The 18,209-nt window shown below is 27.1% G+C and overlaps 4 protein-coding genes across 6 annotated transcripts; 1 reads left to right on the plus strand and 3 right to left on the minus strand.

Moving 5' to 3' along the window:
• Window positions 1–339: 339 nt before the first annotated feature.
• On the minus strand, window positions 340–3,447 carry Bm6653 (Uncharacterized protein; the record flags this gene model as incomplete). Its single annotated transcript, XM_043078362.1, has 8 exons — window positions 340–499; window positions 969–1,173; window positions 1,380–1,533; window positions 1,618–1,743; window positions 1,819–1,985; window positions 2,474–2,669; window positions 2,851–3,036; window positions 3,286–3,447. The coding sequence occupies 8 exons, from the start codon at window positions 3,445–3,447 to the stop codon at window positions 340–342; spliced, it is 1,356 nt and encodes a 451-aa protein (XP_042934296.1).
• Window positions 3,448–4,021: 574 nt separating this feature from the next.
• On the plus strand, window positions 4,022–5,850 carry Bm8651 (MNN4 protein, putative; the record flags this gene model as incomplete). 2 transcript variants are annotated; one of them, XM_043078363.1, is made up of 6 exons in its annotated part: window positions 4,022–4,045; window positions 4,179–4,244; window positions 4,424–4,666; window positions 4,918–4,986; window positions 5,106–5,231; window positions 5,800–5,850. In XM_043078363.1, 6 exons carry the CDS (start codon window positions 4,022–4,024, stop codon window positions 5,848–5,850), a joined length of 579 nt encoding a protein of 192 aa, XP_042934297.1. The 2 variants fall into 2 exon arrangements, with proteins under 2 accessions (XP_042934297.1, XP_001896441.2); XM_001896406.2 differs by having other exon boundaries at window positions 4,424–4,657.
• Window positions 5,851–7,401: 1,551 nt separating this feature from the next.
• Bm16934 (Uncharacterized protein) lies at window positions 7,402–12,516 on the minus strand (the record flags this gene model as incomplete). 2 transcript variants are annotated; one of them, XM_043078364.1, is made up of 13 exons in its annotated part: window positions 7,402–7,538; window positions 7,774–7,933; window positions 8,061–8,147; window positions 8,261–8,436; window positions 8,743–8,847; window positions 9,148–9,331; window positions 9,530–9,670; window positions 9,946–10,045; window positions 11,046–11,195; window positions 11,329–11,422; window positions 11,607–11,726; window positions 12,010–12,083; window positions 12,401–12,516. In XM_043078364.1, the coding sequence occupies 13 exons, from the start codon at window positions 12,514–12,516 to the stop codon at window positions 7,402–7,404; spliced, it is 1,644 nt and encodes a 547-aa protein (XP_042934298.1). The 2 variants fall into 2 exon arrangements, with proteins under 2 accessions (XP_042934298.1, XP_042934299.1); XM_043078365.1 differs by lacking the exon at window positions 11,046–11,195.
• An 873-nt stretch (window positions 12,517–13,389) lies between these two features.
• Bma-dyf-13 (cytosolic purine 5-nucleotidase, putative) lies at window positions 13,390–18,199 on the minus strand (the record flags this gene model as incomplete). Its single annotated transcript, XM_043078366.1, has 11 exons — window positions 13,390–13,507; window positions 13,971–14,104; window positions 14,224–14,405; window positions 14,666–14,819; window positions 14,967–15,055; window positions 16,135–16,237; window positions 16,356–16,532; window positions 16,945–17,014; window positions 17,152–17,347; window positions 17,672–17,786; window positions 18,122–18,199. The coding sequence occupies 11 exons, from the start codon at window positions 18,197–18,199 to the stop codon at window positions 13,390–13,392; spliced, it is 1,416 nt and encodes a 471-aa protein (XP_042934300.1).
• Window positions 18,200–18,209: the final 10 nt, after the last annotated feature.

Genomic DNA, 18,209 nt, shown 5'->3' on the forward strand with positions numbered 1-18,209 from the left:
CAAGAATTTATTAATACAAGAAATAATTAGAACTGCAAATTGTTTTTTCGGAATAAGTGTATGATAAATCAATTGAAAAAAAAAAAAAAACATTCCTGAACGCTGTTTTACATCGATGATAACACTGTTTCAAACCCATATTTTATAACGGTAATGGCCTGATAATTACAATACCATCTATGGACAGAACAGACAAGTACATTCAGTCAACCAGTATAGCAAAACAAAAAAAAAAAAGAAAAAGATTTCTAAAAACTAGAACATATAAGTACTCAATAGTAAATATACGAATAATTAATTATATGAAGAGGTAAATAACAGTGTGAGGAGATACCTCCCTCACTTCGGTGGCCATTCCATATCAACGCCTTCAACATCCAGTTCAAGTATGTCAACTTCACCGCATTCTACTCCTAATAAATCTGCTAATGATGGCCGAGTTCGACCAAAATCACCGTGCACAAATTCTTTTACATAAGTCCCCGCCTGTGTCTCCATTCTAAAATAGTGAAATCACTGTTTGAAACTTCTTTAAGGGCTTTCAGGAATCTTTTCATCATAATAATGAACTTTTGTCCATTTGCAGAACCTATTATTATGACAGCTACAGCAATTTCATTACAAAAAGTTTGGCATAATAAAACATATAATTCTAGTAAATCAAAAACAAAAATCCAATTCCGAAAATCTGCTACTTTCAATCAACACAACGTCCCAGACGGCTAGAACTGTGGTAGTGTTTTCCGTTAAAGCAACAAAAAACTAGAACTACACCTTACATAAAATTACGTAAAAGAGTTTCCGCCTATCCGGAATTAAAAATGGAAATTATCCATTTTCAAAGAAGTATACCATTACTAACTGTGGTTACAGTAGATAAAGCTGCATTTCAATTTTTCAAAAGTGGGCATTTCAACTATTGCACAGCATACAATTTGGATTAAATAAAGTAAGCATATTCCACTTACCTGATTAGGAAGTGATAATCATCCAATTTCAGTGCTGCTATGAAAAATATCATTCTTCGTCTTTCGAGCAAAGGACGACGTTTCAACACCCGCACAGGGGTTTTTTGAATCACTTCAATGGGTGCTTTATGATGAAGTTTTTTCAGTGCGAGATCATCAAGCTTCCTTGTACTGCAACAGTAACCGGTGTATAATTTTCGCCTTTCTAAAACAAAAGAGTTCTAAGTGGTCATGGAAATTTATAATTCAAGTCGAAAGTCTGTAATGTATATATATATTCCAAATCTATCTATCTATCTATATATATATATATATATATATATATATATATATATATATATATATTCCAAATCTAATTTCTTTAAACACTACTAGCACATAAAAACTGATAAAATAGCTTACCATCTTGGCCATTTTTTATTAGAGATGCTTGGTCTGAAGTGATTTGTTTCAAACCGGGAAGAACTTTAACATCAAGATTTTTATTGATACTATCCTCTAAACGTTTCAATGTAGTCTTCAGGTTATTCCTTTGGAACGGAAAAATTCTCTTGGGATTGATTAACTGAAAAGAATCGATATCATATTCAATTTACGATATTAGTTTATATACATTCAGAATTTTTGAAAGAAAAAAAAATTTTTTTACTTCCAATACAAATGGCCTTCCGTTACCAAGCATTCGCACATCAATATCTTCCCGCCCTGAAGCTATAAAACGTGCAACATCACATCCAGTTTCTGTGACAAATGGCGCTCCAACTTTTTCCGATACCTTAAAAAAACTTTGAATTTCATATGCAAACTTTCAAAATTATCAGATTCTCTCTAATATTTTATGTAAACTTACTGAATGTCCAATAATTTTCTTCATATCAGTTGAAGCAGACCATGGGCTTTGAGACATGTTTCTAGAAAATTTGCAATATCGTCCAGCTATGAACAATGGACTACGTTCAAATGAAATTGTATAATGACATGATGTCGACGGTGAAGCCATCTTGTAACTCCTATAATCTATTTTTTTTTTTAAATCACCAAATAAACAGTACAGAGCAAAACTAAAGTAGAGATCTTTTTGAGAAAAAAATAAAGAGATATGAGTTACATAACATTGTAGACCAGGTATAAAATGCTAGGGAAGTTCTATATAATTCTCGCATTTAAATGCATATATCTTAGCTTAGATTAATACAATTTTTTCTAGGATCTAGACGAATCATGAATACTATCACATACAATAATAATAGGATGAACGAGGTGTATTATTCTTTATTAAGTTATAAAAAACTTGCTTCAGATAGCATCAAGTTATTTTCATGATTGCTCTGAATTAACAAAATAAATGTCCGAAAGTTATGAACTGGACTCAAAATTTTCTTCACAACTCCCCAAAAACTTTTTTTAAAAATCCACATCGAATAAGCCCTACATAATTGCTTAGAAAAAACATAAACAGCTAAAACTATACAATGCATATTCTCGATTTAGTTTGTGTATCAGGCCTGCAATTCGTACTTTTGTATACATTGATAAGAGCGTATCATCCATATTGGCAAATCTCAGTCTTTTCCGTGATATTTGGAAATCATCAGGGAATTCCTTTACCAAATAATCAACATCGCTTTTGTTAAATTCATCATTCATAAATGTAAGAGTAAGAATTAAATCCGAATTCAGTGATGGTGACAAACCGGTAGCCTGCAATAAGAAAAACATATAAAAATGTACATAATAGAGTAGTAGAATAATGGATTTTAGAATAAATTCTACATATTAAATATGATTCACAGATATTGAAAAAATTAAGTATATATCTTGAATAAAAGAATGCAAATAACAAAGACATATTAAAAGCGAATAAAAAGCAAATTCCACGAACACCACGAATTCTTTCCAAATAGGCATTGACAATTCGTAACTTGAAAGGAACCATAGAAAGAGTGCCATTTGATGAAGAATCCCGATGGACAAGTTCATATAATGATTCGCGAAGAATCGCTGTAACAGGCATATTGATTGCAAGTAGGAATGATTTCGAATCATAGCCACTGCTCTCATATATTTTCTTTGCCTGAAAGAAACACAACAAGCATTTCAAAAACATTTAATTAGCAGCCAAAGAAGCTTTCATATCTATTAAGCAGCTTTTCGAAAATTTCAAAAAAATAAAGTGGAAAATCTGCTGTAATAATCAAACAAATTTGTCCAACTTTATAATTTGATTTAAATTAGATTTTAATTCATAATTAAGTCTGAAGATTTACAAATCAATGCGCAAATGCTTTGTAATACTTGAAGGAAAAGAAAGCTTTACCTCGGCTACCACTTCGTCAGCAAACTTTTCATCCAGTACACCAAAACAAAGAGCGCAATTGAACGGTTTCTCCACATTACCACTTTCTTCCGGTCCTCTCAACTGTCGAGTACAGAGAGTGCAAAGAGGAATACGATCATCTGAACTGGCATCACATCCCATCCTTGTAATCAGTGTCAGTGGTTAGTGGTCAGTGGCGAGTACTGAATGAATGAATGCACTCCTAACCTACAGATTGTCAGTCACAACCGTCTGCAATAATCTCCATTTCATTCAGAACATGAAATTCTATTGGCAACGATAAGAAAACGGTTATAAAAGATAATATTGTACTTAGTGATGATGGAGAATGAACAGGTAAGGGAGACTGGATGGAGATGAACAGGTAAGGAAGATTGTGTGTGCACAAGAAAAAAAGAATAAGTACGAAAAATTGAAAATCTAACGAACACAATGATTGAAATAAAGGTGATGTAAACGATTGCAGGTATGCACTGCAATCATAGGAAATAAATTTTTTTTATTTCCAAGCAAACTACATCTCTTAGCTTTCACTAATTTTATGTCTATCTGAGATTAGCATTGTATGGTGTAATAAACAATTGAAATTAGCATAATTAAGCGGACATATAAAGAGATAGCAATGTCACTTTTGTAGATTTTGTATTAATGTGGTGATCGGTCATTTGACTGTAGTATATTTATTTTATGGTTTGCTGAGAAAGGAGAGGTACGGATGTGTCGATTGAAGAAGAAAAAGGTGAGTATTGCGATCCGAAAATATTTTAACTGAAGAAGTAACTGAATAAATTTATTTTATTTCGGAATTTATTTCGAAAATATTTGCTCATCAAGAGAAAGTTATTTAATCGGAAAAAAAAAATGAATTTCAGAAGCTGTCCGTACCAGCTCTTCCTGTCCAACAATCTAAAGAGAAAGCTATTGTTAGAAATCAAAATGTGCATCGTTGGTTGATACTATAATAACAGTTATTTTGAGGAATTAAAATTAAAATTGTGAAATAAATTTGATAGAGAAATGGAATTTCAGTTTTGAAAAAAAGAAAAAAAGATAAGTGAAGTTTGAGAATTTAGTATTCGGTATGAAAAAAACTTGGATCAACGGTCAAAATTTCTAGGAAAATGAAAAAATGAATGGTAAGATAACAAAAAGTTGGAAGCAAAAATTGAAGCAAGATGAGCATGTAAAAAAAACTAGTGAACCGGAAAGAAGCCACAGTGAACCGGAAAAGAAATCAGGTGAGAAAGAAAAGAGTGAGAAAGAAAAGGAGGAGAAGGACAAGAAGGATGCGGAAGAGGAAAAAGGAAGTGACAATGAAAAAAAGGAAAGTGATAAAGAGAATGACGAGAAGGTCTTATCGGTATTTGTTCATTTTGTATTTTTTGTTTTTAAAAGTATTTGGCTTCTTAAAAAGTATACTTAAAAATATTAATAAATTATTCGGAAAGGATATATGCAATAAGATTTTTGTTATCTGTTCAGTTCAAGTAGCTATATGTTTAATTAAATGTTTTTTTTTTTTTTTTTGAATTTAGACAAAAAGAGTTCGACAAAAGGATGTAACATTTGAAAAAGTGGAATAGTACATAATCAATTAACTTTTATTTTTAGAAAAAGAAATTAGTGATAAAAGCACCAAGAGCAATTAAAAAAGCAGATGCTGAAGATCCGCAATATCAGGTATAATGAATTTGTTAGCTAGCAAATTTTTAAGATAATTTAAAAGCAAAAAAAATAAAAATGTTGAAAAATGATGATTGCTTCATAAATAAAATAAATAATTAATATTACATGTTCAGACACTTGCTGGTTTAAATGATGAAGATTTGTTTGGCAAGGAAAATGATCATAAGCCAAAAAAGAAATTAGTTATAAAAGCACCGACTGGTTTTAAAAAGGCAAAAGCTGAAGATCCGGAGTATCAGGTAAGTATAATTCAGTTTTTTTTTCCTGAAATGATACTACTAATTTTTATTGATCAACGAACCTAGAACTGATGAATGTAAATGAATTGATAAAATGATTTAAATGAATTAATATTCTCTCTGTCTCATACTAAAAACTTTTGAAATTAGAAATGCTAAGCTTCCCTTTTACGTAGTTTCACTATCTTTTCTGTATAAAATCGATTATAGTTGTTGGAAAAGTCAAATTTGTCCAATTTTGATGAAAAATATAATTTGAGCAATGATTTATCTTTCGAAATAGCTTAACGATAAAAATATGTTCGACTTATTCCAACAAAAATGCTTAGGGAAAGAAATTAGAAACTAATTAAATTTTCCTCAAAGTTTATCATCAGATGTATATTTTTGGCTATTTTTTTTCAGAATTTGTGGTTTTTCAGGGGAAAAAAAAAATGATATTTTTTAATAGTTCATAAATTAATCAATAGTTTATCTATTAGTGGATTCTATCAGATGTGTTTTTCTTTTTCTAATGTTTAAATGAAAATTAAAAGGAAGTGAAGTAAAGCTGTGACATTTTTTGCAGACACTTGCTGGTCTAAACAATGACTTATTTGACGTGGAATTTAAAAAATGAAAACTGAAATGGCAAAAAAAAAGAATGAGCGAAAAAAGCTTAATGTTTGTGCGCTACAGATACTTTCGTAGAATTGAAAAAAAAAAAGTCCTCATTTGTGAATTCTATTCTATGTTAGCTTAATATAATACATTTTTTTTTTAAATCATGATAAAAATAAATCTTTATGAAGTATTTAAATATAAAAATAAAAAATATAAAATTAGTTTCACAAATTTTTGATAATTTGATAAACAAATGAATTAGTTTTTCAAATTCTCTTTGCTATATTACTAATTTTATTTCATCTCATAATGTTATAATTATGCTCAATAAATAATGAAGAATTGTATCACTTCAACAGACGATGCAATATTACTGAATGTGTCGTTGTTTACTTGCAGGTATGTCAACTAACACTAAATTTCGTTCTTCATTGTGGAACCAAAAAATAAATATTTCTGTTTAAAAAAAAAAAGAAAAAAACCTTTCTTGACATTAACAAGAGGATTGAACTTTAGAATAGGTAGTTGTTTAACAATTTTTTTTTTCTTGTAACGGTTTTATTGAAATAGTAAGAATAGGTATTGTTTGAACTTTGAACTTTCATTTATTCAACACTCAGATAACTTAATTGCGAATTTGATAGTGGTGTTTATTAAATAAAGATGTTTAATTTGGAGTATACATCATCGTCACTAAAAAATGGTCTCAATTTGTAAAACTTTTTGGTTGAAGATTTTATTTCACTAAATGTTGCCATTGTTTTGATTTATTGATGACAATGCCTACAATATTTAATGCATAATATTTATTTATTATTTTTATTTTTTCTTAATTTTTTTTTGCTTAACATTTATGAAACATGCAATTTAATAAGATATAAACAATTACATTTGGGTAATATTTCATTAAAACAGATAGCAAATACTGATTTGCTTCAGAACCATAATAATTTATATGTAGACAAGTCTATATATATATATATATATATATATATATATATATATATATATATATATATGTATCGCGTTGACTTGTCAATTAATTTACAGGTAAATTCGCAAATTTCAGACATTTCGATACAATAACTAGCTTACCCTATCTTATACATGTTATCAATTTAAAAAAGTTGCATTAAAAAAAATGATTTTATTAAAAAGTTACATTAGGATTAGCAGCAACACCAAATGTATTAGAATGAAGAATTAAAACTTTCACCAAATTCGGTCATTTTTGAAAAAATCCTCTCATCAAAAAAGTATATGGAATAGTTTATTTGATGGCTAACATAAGTTATTTGACATTTCAAAGGTAAAAGCTGAACCTATCACTTCAAATAGGCATTGAATTTTTGGCCGAAATAAGTCGAAAGTACAGATGAAGTATGGAAATTAAATCATATTCTGAGTGTATAATTGTTCTATGCATCAAAACTTATTCTTCATTTCATCCTTAGCTAAAAAAATGAGTTAATCGAATTGAATCGAACTAGTTATATCAGTTTTATCAACCCTTAATATTGAATATTTCAAAAGAATCAGTTTAGAAAAAATAGAAAATTTGAACAAATTATTGTGATTCTGAAGATGTCTGTTCATCACTGTTCACTTCATTTAAAATTTCTTCTTCAGTAGTTGCTGCAGTATCATCCTGAACATGTGGTATTGTTTCAATATCCTTTCCTGAATGAAAATTTTTTCTTCGACCTATAATATAATAACAAATTTTGACTTTTTTTTTGAATAGAAAAGTAAGAATAATTTGTGATGAGACAATTTTCTACTTTAATCTATTTTTTTTAAAAAAAAAAAAAAAAAAAAAAAAAACTTTAAATAAAAATTGTTAATATAAAATCAGGGGGAAAAAAGTGCCATCATTAAATTAATTTACTAAAATAATTTATTAAAAAGTATCATATTTTACAACATTTAATTAATTTACTAGTTCCGCTTGATGCTAACGATGCTTTCTTTTCGCGAATACATTTGTCGGCATTCACTTCATGTGGCATTAAAGTCATTGGAGCACGAAAAAAGTAGAAAAGTGGATAGTAAAGTAAATTATAACAACTGGAAGAGTAAAGATCTGCAAATCGTTCCACCTAAAAATTAAAAAAGTTTGAAAATAGTTACTCATCAATCAAAATTTTATTCATTTTTCTTTTAAAAAGCAAATTTGAAATTTAATTTGAAAAAAAAAAAAAAAAACGAACAATCGCTCAACCTAACCTGTGATGCAAAAAATGTAGTGCGTGGTCCACTTCGAAATAGCGAACCCATTTTACTATAATAATTATCCATTTCTTGAGTTCTTTCCTGTAAAAAAGAAATAACAAGTCTAACATGCTTAAATTTCTGTATTTCAAAAATTAGAGAAAAGTAGATAGGAAGAAATTTAGAATAAATTGATAAATTGCTATTTATACTACCCGAATTTGAATGTTTCCTTCTTGAATAATTGACTGAGCAGAAGTAATATTTATTTGATTGTACATCGCTTCAACTTGTTTAGTTAATTCGACCACTTTTTCGAATAAATCATGCCGTTGTGACCAAATGGATATTTCTTTTACTAGTTCAGGTATCACAAGAAATGTACGCCATCCTTTTCAATGGAATTCAATTTAATAAAATTCATTTCAATTTCGTTACAGTAATATCTAATTCAACGATATTTCAACTTCATTCTTACTAATTGTATTTACTAGAAGAGAAGTTTAAAGCATAAAGAATAAATAGCAGATAAAGTGAAACTAAATAAATTAACTCAATATATTAAATCAATTTCTATATTAAATTTGTCAAATGAAGGAATAAAGATGAGTATGTTCATATTATTAGCGATTACTTCGGGTTACTATTACTTTGATAGAAAGCTCACAAGTTTTATCTTGCCAGACTAAAAGTAAACCTTTTGTTTTTTTTGATTTAAGTACATCACCAAAGATGTGATCACCAATATACAATACTTCTCTGTCACGAGCATTAAATAGTCGACGAAAATCATCTGAATTTCCTAAAAAAAAATTAACCAAAAATTTTGATTGAAATGGAAAAGTTTTTAAAATATTTAATTCATAATTTAATTTACATTTCATTCTTCAAGATGATAACAGTTGAAGTATGCTAGCAATTATAGTAAGGCTTAAATAAGCCACAAGGAAATATTACTTTAAGAATTAGCTTAAATTTTTGAATATTGAATTTGTTTCGACCATGAAAATTATGTTTATATTATGAAAATAATTTTTGGAAAAAATATGGACAATTTTTTTTTTTGTTTAAATAAACAAATAATTTTATTTAGAGAACATACCGCCAGCATAAACATCACCCTTTTTAAGTAATCCTTGATGCACTCCAATTTTAGGCGTTCCTGTTTCGGTGTCAATTTGTCGAAAAACGGTACCTTTCATGAACCATAATGGTTTTTTTGCATCAACAATTGAAACATCAAAGTATGATGTCCAATCCGATCCAATCAAATAGCTTAATACTCCCTAAATATTATTCAAAAAAATAAAATTTTGTAAAACTACAAACAATCATTCATAGGAATAAAAAACGCAGAAAATAACTTAATATAAACGTAAGTATAACTTAACACAAACATTAGTATAACTTAATATAAACATAAGTATAACTTAATACAAACATTAGTATAACTTAATACAAACATAAGTATAACTTAAACAAACATTAGTATAACTATAATTGCTGTTAGTTAGGAGAAATGTTCGTCCTCCATGAGCATTAATTAATTGCAGAAGCGGTTTGATTCGATTATCTTTGATAATATATTTGTCCAAATTTTGCAAAACATCAGTTTTTAGTGAGCTCTTAAAACAATAAATGTTAATGAAAGCCAAAAATGGTTAAATTTTAATATTGAAATGAAAAAATTAGTGTAATACATTTATATACAATATGTTTTAAGTAAGAGCCATATTTGAGACTTTAAAAAAAAATTCATTAAAATGTTTAATTTCACAGGTAACCTAAAATTATCAAAATTTATCAAAGTATTTGCAAAGAAAAAAAAAACAAAAGCATTAATAAAAGAGTTAAAAATTTTAAAAATGATTTAAACGCTAAAAAATCAAAAAATGCATACATCATTATGAACATAATTGACGGCGCTTAGAACATCTTCAGCAAGCGATTTATAGGATATTATTGTATCACCGTTTCGAACACCTGTGCCATCACTGGTTCTGCAAATTAAATATTTCAATGAATTTGTAGAAGGACTTTACAACAGATAGATCAAAGAACTCAAATCATATCTTTAACAAAATGAGAGAAATTAATAAACAAGTGGTTATTTTTGTCTTTAAACTAACAAATCACTTTTGCTTAGTAAATTGTTAACTTTCAGATATTATTTCTGCCAAAGTAAAACACTATTCTTCGCTTTAGTTTCTTTTGCTCAGAAGAAGAAGAATCATTAACAATCATCAAAAAATTTTTTTCAAATAGATCTTATGAAGAGTCTGCATTAAATACATACTAAATTGATTGAGAAATAATTATCCATCAGGAAATCCGGAAATTAAATTTTACGAATGCAATTTTTGAAAATTTAGCGAATCTCAATATAACTACTTCATATCTTCTGAACGAAGATGTAAATATATTGCATATGGATAATATATTAGTTAACTTTTCAAAAAATCATTCGTTAAACATTTTTTTTTTTCATGAAAGAAATATGTAATTTATTATTATTATCAAAAAAAAAAAAAAAATATGTGATATTATTATCAAAGATAACGGAAAAAAAATTAAAGACCGGAAAAATTTATCTAATTAAAGATTATTTTTCGAGTGGTATTTGTTAAATAACCATGAATAAAATAATTTTAAATTGCTAGACAGCTAAGAAAATAACTCATTGAATAAATATAAATGAAATGATGGAGAATAAAAGTTCCGTTAATTCAATTTAATTTTCTTTTTTTTTTTGTGTCTATTTATCTGGAAATTCATCTCTACCTATATCAAATTCATTGCTACACATACTGAAATTAGAAAATGATTACAAAGAAATAATTGCAATTTGAAAAAAAAATGAGCTAAGTATATCAGATTTCTAAGGCAATATTTTCTTTCTAAATTAATAACATCTCTTATTTAATTTAATAAAAAAAAGTGCCAAATTAAATATTAAAAAAATTCCTTCTTTTTTTTTCAAATAATTACTTTCTGTTTTACCTTTCATAGTTTTTGTGATTGTCGAAATAATGAATAAGTGTAGTAAGTACATAGGTATGAGCTATATCAAATAATGAATTCATCACCAGGACATTTTCCAAATGTCTCAATGAGATGAATTTATTGGGATAATGCTTCTTGATATCCGATCTATGACAATTTGTTAAATTTTCTAATTAATTTTTTACTTACTTATGCTACATCAGTTCCATAGCAGTTAAAAAAAAAAAGAAAATTTGCATATCGATTACTGAGAATAAAACAACAAAAGCTACGAATTCACCGACGAAGATAATTATAGCCATGTATTCCGACCAGAATGTTACCAAATCCATCAACTTTTAGCAAATTACCAAAAGTTCGATCAAACCATAAACCTATAAAGAATTGCTAATCTTGTAAAATTAAAAAATATCAAAAAATAACGAGTCCAAAAATGCAATAATGCTTGATTTTGCATGATATCATAGTCTTTGATCTCCTTAATGAAATGAATTTTTATTGATAATTAGTAATTCATTGATATCTGATTGTTTTTCAAGTTTTATTTGAAGAAATTACCACGAATAACAAAATCTTGTTCATATGGAAAGCAACGTAATTGTTCAGGATAACCGAGTAGTATCAAACGATTGATAATATTGCTATAGAGCAAGATATCATATTCTGGTGATTTGTAAACTAAAAAATATTTATATTGACACAAAATCAAATATAAAATTGAATTAAAATCACACTAAAATGTCTTATCAGATTGTGACATAGAATTCGAGAATTGTTTAGTGATCTAATGAAGAAAAAGTTCCTAAAATCATATATTTCTATTGCAAGATCTAATTCATATCAAATCTAATAATTATCAGCAGATTAAGCTCGATGAAAAAATTTTTAAATCTTTCATTAAAAAAAAAAAGTCAATTTAACAATTCAATATTTAATTTTTAATTTCTACTCATTCAGTTACTTGCTAATGTGAAATCCATATCAAATCCATAATATCGAATTTTTTGAAGATATACTGATCGATTAGCAAAGACTCTAAAATAAAAATGAAAATATTCTACTGGATGAACAATATACTTATTATATTCAAAATTAAATACATTTTTTTTATTTTCCTTTATTTTTTTACCTTCGTTGTCTTGGTGGTATTTCATTTTAGGCATTAAAATTCTAGCACAATCGATAAAATATGCTTAAATAAGTATTGTATTGCTACAATAAAGAATAATACTAACTGATATTCTTGGAACTTGTGCTGTTATCAAGAATTTATCACTTTTTTTGTTATCATTCCATTATCATATAATTATCATCAGCTAATAGTATTACTAAAAATAAACTGAAATGATTACTGCTTGCATGGATCATTCTCAGAAGCCCTCAAATCCATTCCGACTTTAGCGCTCTTAGCAGAAGTTTGCGCAAGATTAGCATTTTTACCATCGTTCAATTTTTCACTTTTCTGCATTCAAATTTTTTTGAAGTTGAATTCTGAAAATCTTTTAAATATATTTTAATTTAAATTTCATAAACTTCAATCTAGACAAAAATTGTCTTTGAAATACAAAGTATTATTTTTTTTTTTAAAGTTTTAAGAGTAGTTTTTGCCCGTTGCCAATTTATTCTACTGATATTCTCGGAAGTTATACTTGATATCTATCTTATAGATATCAAATTTGTCTTTTGCTCTTCTCTCTCAATATTTAAGATAACATTTTTTGAAAAAAAAAAAAAAAAATGAAATTGAGGGTAGTTAGAAATTCCAAACAATAGAATATAACTTCAAGTTTTCAATAAATTAGGATGAATTTTTAAAAAATTGAAAAGTGTCTGCTGTATTTTTATTTTATCCATCGTCTTCAAGCTACTTTTGAAGCTAGACTATTGTAATAATTTTTTATTTCTCTTCAAAACTGTTTTTAAAACATCTGTATCGGAATTTTTTCCAATAATGTAACTCGGCCAAGAAAAATTGCAGCTGTCAAAGCAAAAAGCCAAACCGAAAAATCTTCTAAAAGCAACTAGAAATGAATTCATTCATAAGAAATGATTTTTTTTTTTTTTTAATGAATGACTAAAAATTTGAATATTGCGAGATATGCGGTATTTAAAGCTACAAATTAAAAGAAAAAAAACACTAATATTGAATTATTTCATTTCATTTAAATACTTATTTTATTTTTTTCTGTTATGAAGCAATTTGTTTGTCTGTGATAAGCGCCAGAATAATTTCGAATAAAAATTTGTATGTCTACATATTTTACAAAACAAAATTACACAGGATTATTTTCAAATTCCAATTGTTCAAATACAATTTTGAATATGTCACAAAATATTACAATTAGAAATCACAATTCAAATTACTTCTTCGGATGTATTTTCGGATGATATTAGCAATATATTCAACCTGTGGATGTGTACTCCTTTCTAACAAAATCATCGCTTCACGAAGATGATCACTAAAATATACTTTTTACTGAAATTTGATTCCATTCAATAAAAAGTATGAATAAATTTATTATCATCAATTAGATGAACACTTAAAGATAAGCGAAAATTTCTAGACAAAAGTGAGATTTAAGAGGATTTGCGATTATAAGCTGTGTCTAAATAGCATTTTATTACATTTTAAAGTAGAGAATTAATGGTACAAAATTAGCTTTTAATGAAATATTACATTGCTTATTTAGAGATGTCAAAAATAAGACAAACCAAAAAAGTTCATTTTTTTCTTCTACTTTTGCAGAAGTTTGTTGAAATTTAATCAATGATAGCAATTTAAGAGTGTCCATTTTTTTGCTCGCAATTAATTTCACTTCCCTAACTTTTGCATATATTAAATTTGCCTTCTGTTTTCTTTTTTTTTTTTTCTTCAATATTTTAAGATAACATTAAAAAACTAAAAAAAAAAAAGATACTAACAGTGGCGCTTTTTGTTCTACCACCAATTTGAACACTCCAATAATAGCTCCACGTTTACCTTCCCAATATTCAGGATTTGGTTCAGTTATCTCCATGGAATCAAAAGATTTTGCTGAGTACAAGTAATCACCAATCTTAATAACTATCATAGTATATCTATTGGTAATCTCTATTAATTATTACTAATTTTAGTTGACATAATGTCCAATTTCAGAAATTTTAAATTGCAACAACATCTACCCATTTTTCTTACTGTTATATGCGAATATATCTTGTTTAAATCTTTTTTTCTCTTTTTTTGAAAAAAAAAACAATCAAAAAGATATACTCTATAACAATCATTCGCAATTATAGATAATAGTTGAAAGCTATCATCACAATTCTTCACTTTTCCATACATTTCCCAAGCTAAGTCACTCTTACCATTTTGAATATCTAAAAACGATGTCAAATCGAAATAACCATAAATTACAATTTTCTCTTACAAATATTTTTCAAATTTCAAACTAATCATTGATGTAAACAAAAAGCTCGTAGAAGATGCAAACAATTTCGACCTACTATTTTTCGGTAAATAATTTTAATTTCCTAATTAATTCCAACGTAAAGATAAATTATTAGAGAAAGAATAATAAATACATAAGAAAATTAATATAGTAATATTTGAAGTGAAAAGAAAGGAGGAAAAAACAAACAAGCACGAGCAAGGCTAAGAAAATATGCTGGCTTTAGTCTCAATTCTTCGTCTACAACCAACAATAAGCTAGTTTCAGCTTTTAAGCTATTACCACAGGCTAATAAAGCTTGGCCAATGTTGAAATTAAATGTATCGTCATCGTGAAAATAAGTCTAAAAAGGGATGGAAAATGATAGATATGTTAATCTTTTCTTTTCAATTTGTAAAACATACAAACATACAAAAACATATTACAACTCTTTAAAACTTGAATTCAAATAAGTTTAAGCTAAATTCAAATTGGATTCAAATAAATATACCTTGATTGAGTCCAAATAAACGAGCACTTCGTCAAATTGATTGTTTAAAAAGTAAGAGGACGCCATAGCTTGTCGGCCAGTAATTGTATCTGTTAAAAAAAAAAACTTATAAAATACGCATAAGAACCAATTTAATTATATTTAAAAATGGAAAGACTTGAAAATTTCAAAGTACAATTCATAAAACATACATACCACATTCAGCAGCCGATTTGCCAACTATACTGAAATATTCTTGCGCTTCGTTCAAATGTTTCTTCCGTAATTAGAATTAAACATAATGAGAAAAATGGAAACTTTTTTCTCAAACAAAGTTTGAAATAAAATTTAATTCCTTGAGATGAAATATGAAGCACACCCGGTTGAAATCTAAAAGTTCAAATAAAATATTAGAACTTACAGATTTCTTTTGATAACCAATGATACAGTAAGTAATTGCTTTCAGAAGGTATTCAATTGAATGTTGTGAAATCATATTGTTTACCAGATCAAATGCTTCTTCTATTTCACCTATAAAATTAATCATTAAAAATTTTAAGAAGACTTTATGCTTGATTTGCAAAGGAAAAATTTTGAAAATAGCTGTGAACAAAATTTTACCTCTTCTAATGGATCATTCTCATTTAATTTGTTAATTCAATTTATATATCAATATGTTATGCAATTCGATTTAATAACCTTCGATTTCTACATTAATTTTAACATCGAGCAACAAAATTATAAACGTTAACTCAGATCATATCAGAAAAATTGCAAAAATTATTTATTAATAAAGTAAATTTCTTATTTTGTCTTTTATTTATATCCTTTCCTTTTTCCTATGTTTTCTTTTCTGCAGCCTTTTTCAAATTTTCCTTCTGTTCACAAACATTTCAATCATTTTCACAAATCTCGAACACAGATCCAAACAAAGTGTTATTAAAATTCTAGCCCGAAATGTCTAACGTATAGAAGAAAATTGCATTTAAAGAATAATTTAATTTAATAATTTAAGCAAAATAAAATGTTCTATTCTTTTTACAGAAATATATTATTGCAAAAAATGAGATGATAACAATTAAAATGTATAATCAAAATAAAATTTATTTCTTTTTAAACGGAAAATTATCAAATTCAGTCTTACTTTAGGTAAATATTCATTGATGGTGAATTTAGAATCAAAATTTACCTCTTTTTAAATAGAAAATTATCAAATTCAATCTTGCTTCAGGCAAAGTATCCATTAATGGTGGAAAGACTTGAAGTGCTGCATTTCCGTCATAAAAGACGACCTAAACAAGTGGATGTTTAAGAAAGTTCAAGAAAAATTTTGTTTTAATGATTAAAAGATTTAAAATTTAAGAAAGATTATTAAAAAAAAAAAATTATTCATATAAGTAGCAAACAAACCGTATTGTGGGAAATGAGATCCTTCACATATGTAAAAGTCGAAACTTTCACATTTTTTAACTTCTGAAGTTCTTTTGTTGCAGTTTTGCCATTATATAATTTGTAATGATTGCAGGCTCGCAAATTTATAGCAATCGCACTATCCGGATTTTCGTTCAAGTAAAGTTGTAGCATTTCCTGCATTTTCAAACAATATAAATTTTTTCGACAAATTACAGAAATTATGGTATAGACAAATTATAGAAATTACAGAAAAGGTATAAATAAAGGTATAAGTAGAAAATTAAGATATAAATAAATAATAGTACAAATAAGAAATTAAGGTATAAATAAAATTTGATAATTTTGCACATCCAATATTATTTATAAGGTGTTTCTAGATAAATAAAATGAAAAAGTTGTAAAATAAAATATATGATTTAAAAAAAAAAAAAATACTGTAAGGTACTACAGAATGATAGAGAAAAAATGCACTTAGAATTTTTAAAAAGCTAAACCAATTGATCTATCGCGACACTTTCTATTTTTGAAATCATTTATAAACACTTACTATATACTTTCAGCAAACGCTCTAATATTAGATACTTACGAGTGAAACATCGTAATAATCAAGCTTATAATAGCATAAAGCAAGATAGACATTCAATGCAATAAAATTTCTGAAAATAAAGCTATAATTATTAAGTTATTGCAATATCTATTCGCACATTAGACATTTGAAAACTTTAAAATCAGATAAATTATTGCGAGGCAAATTTAAAAACTAATAAATTTTTAAATTATTAAAACAAAATACTTTTTATTAGCTAGAATTTTTTTGTAGATATCAATAGCTTCCTGATAATGTGAATTTAAATAATGCATTGCAGCAAGTGATAACTGATCTTCAGCAGTACTTTGTAGATTATTACGATTTACTAGCAATTGCTTTTCATCCTTTAGGCGATATGCTAGATGCAATAACAAACGATTTTGAAGTGCACTCTTTGGACCTAAATTAGCAGTGATTAAAGCAAATGCAAGATATGATCTTATCTTTTCTTATCACTTAACAGTAAAGATAAAAGATATTGTTTAAAAAATGACTAAGTATCTTTAACTTGCTGAAACTTTCTCTCATTTTCAGTCACTCATTTCATGTAAAAATCACTTCAATAAGCTACAATAAATTCTTTTTCTTCTTTTTTTTCACATTCTCTATTTCCATTTAGCACAACATTTGTGATAACAAGAATCATTCATTTACTAACTAATCTTTAGGATTTGAACATTTGCATATTATTAGATTTCAATTTAAATTATTCAATTCCAATTACCTTTTTCTGCATATTGTTTAGCTTCTGCACATAAGCCAAGAAAAAAGAAGCAACAAGCAATATAAACATTTACTTCCGGTGGACAATTCTTCCTAATTAGCATTCTTTCGTATATCTAAATTTGCCAAACAAAGATTTCATAGAACAAATTTTTTAAACAAGAAAAGAAGAAACACACACACACACAAAAAAAAAGAATTTGTCTGAATTGAAGGACAAAACTTTAATTAAAACAATTCATATATTTCGATTATTGCGATGCCGGAGAGAAATTAATCAGTGATTACAGACTTCTGCAGAAATCAACTTCTTCACTTCAATATCAACTCTCTTCGTCACTTCAAGCTAACTCTTCCTTCAGTGGCTGTTATATTTTTCAGACTTAGTACTATGCTCAAAATTACTCATAGATTCTGTTTCTATAAATTCTTTTTTATGACATCATCTGACCGATATTGCTTTCCGATATTCGCCAGCGTGAAAAGCACAATGTCCAAACCAAAGTTCTGTCAACTCATCAGTATTCATGTCTTTTGAT

Source organism: Brugia malayi (assembly GCF_000002995.4).
Source record: "Brugia malayi strain FR3 genome assembly, contig: Bm_v4_Chr2_contig_001, whole genome shotgun sequence".
Lineage (NCBI taxonomy): Eukaryota > Metazoa > Nematoda > Chromadorea > Rhabditida > Onchocercidae > Brugia > Brugia malayi.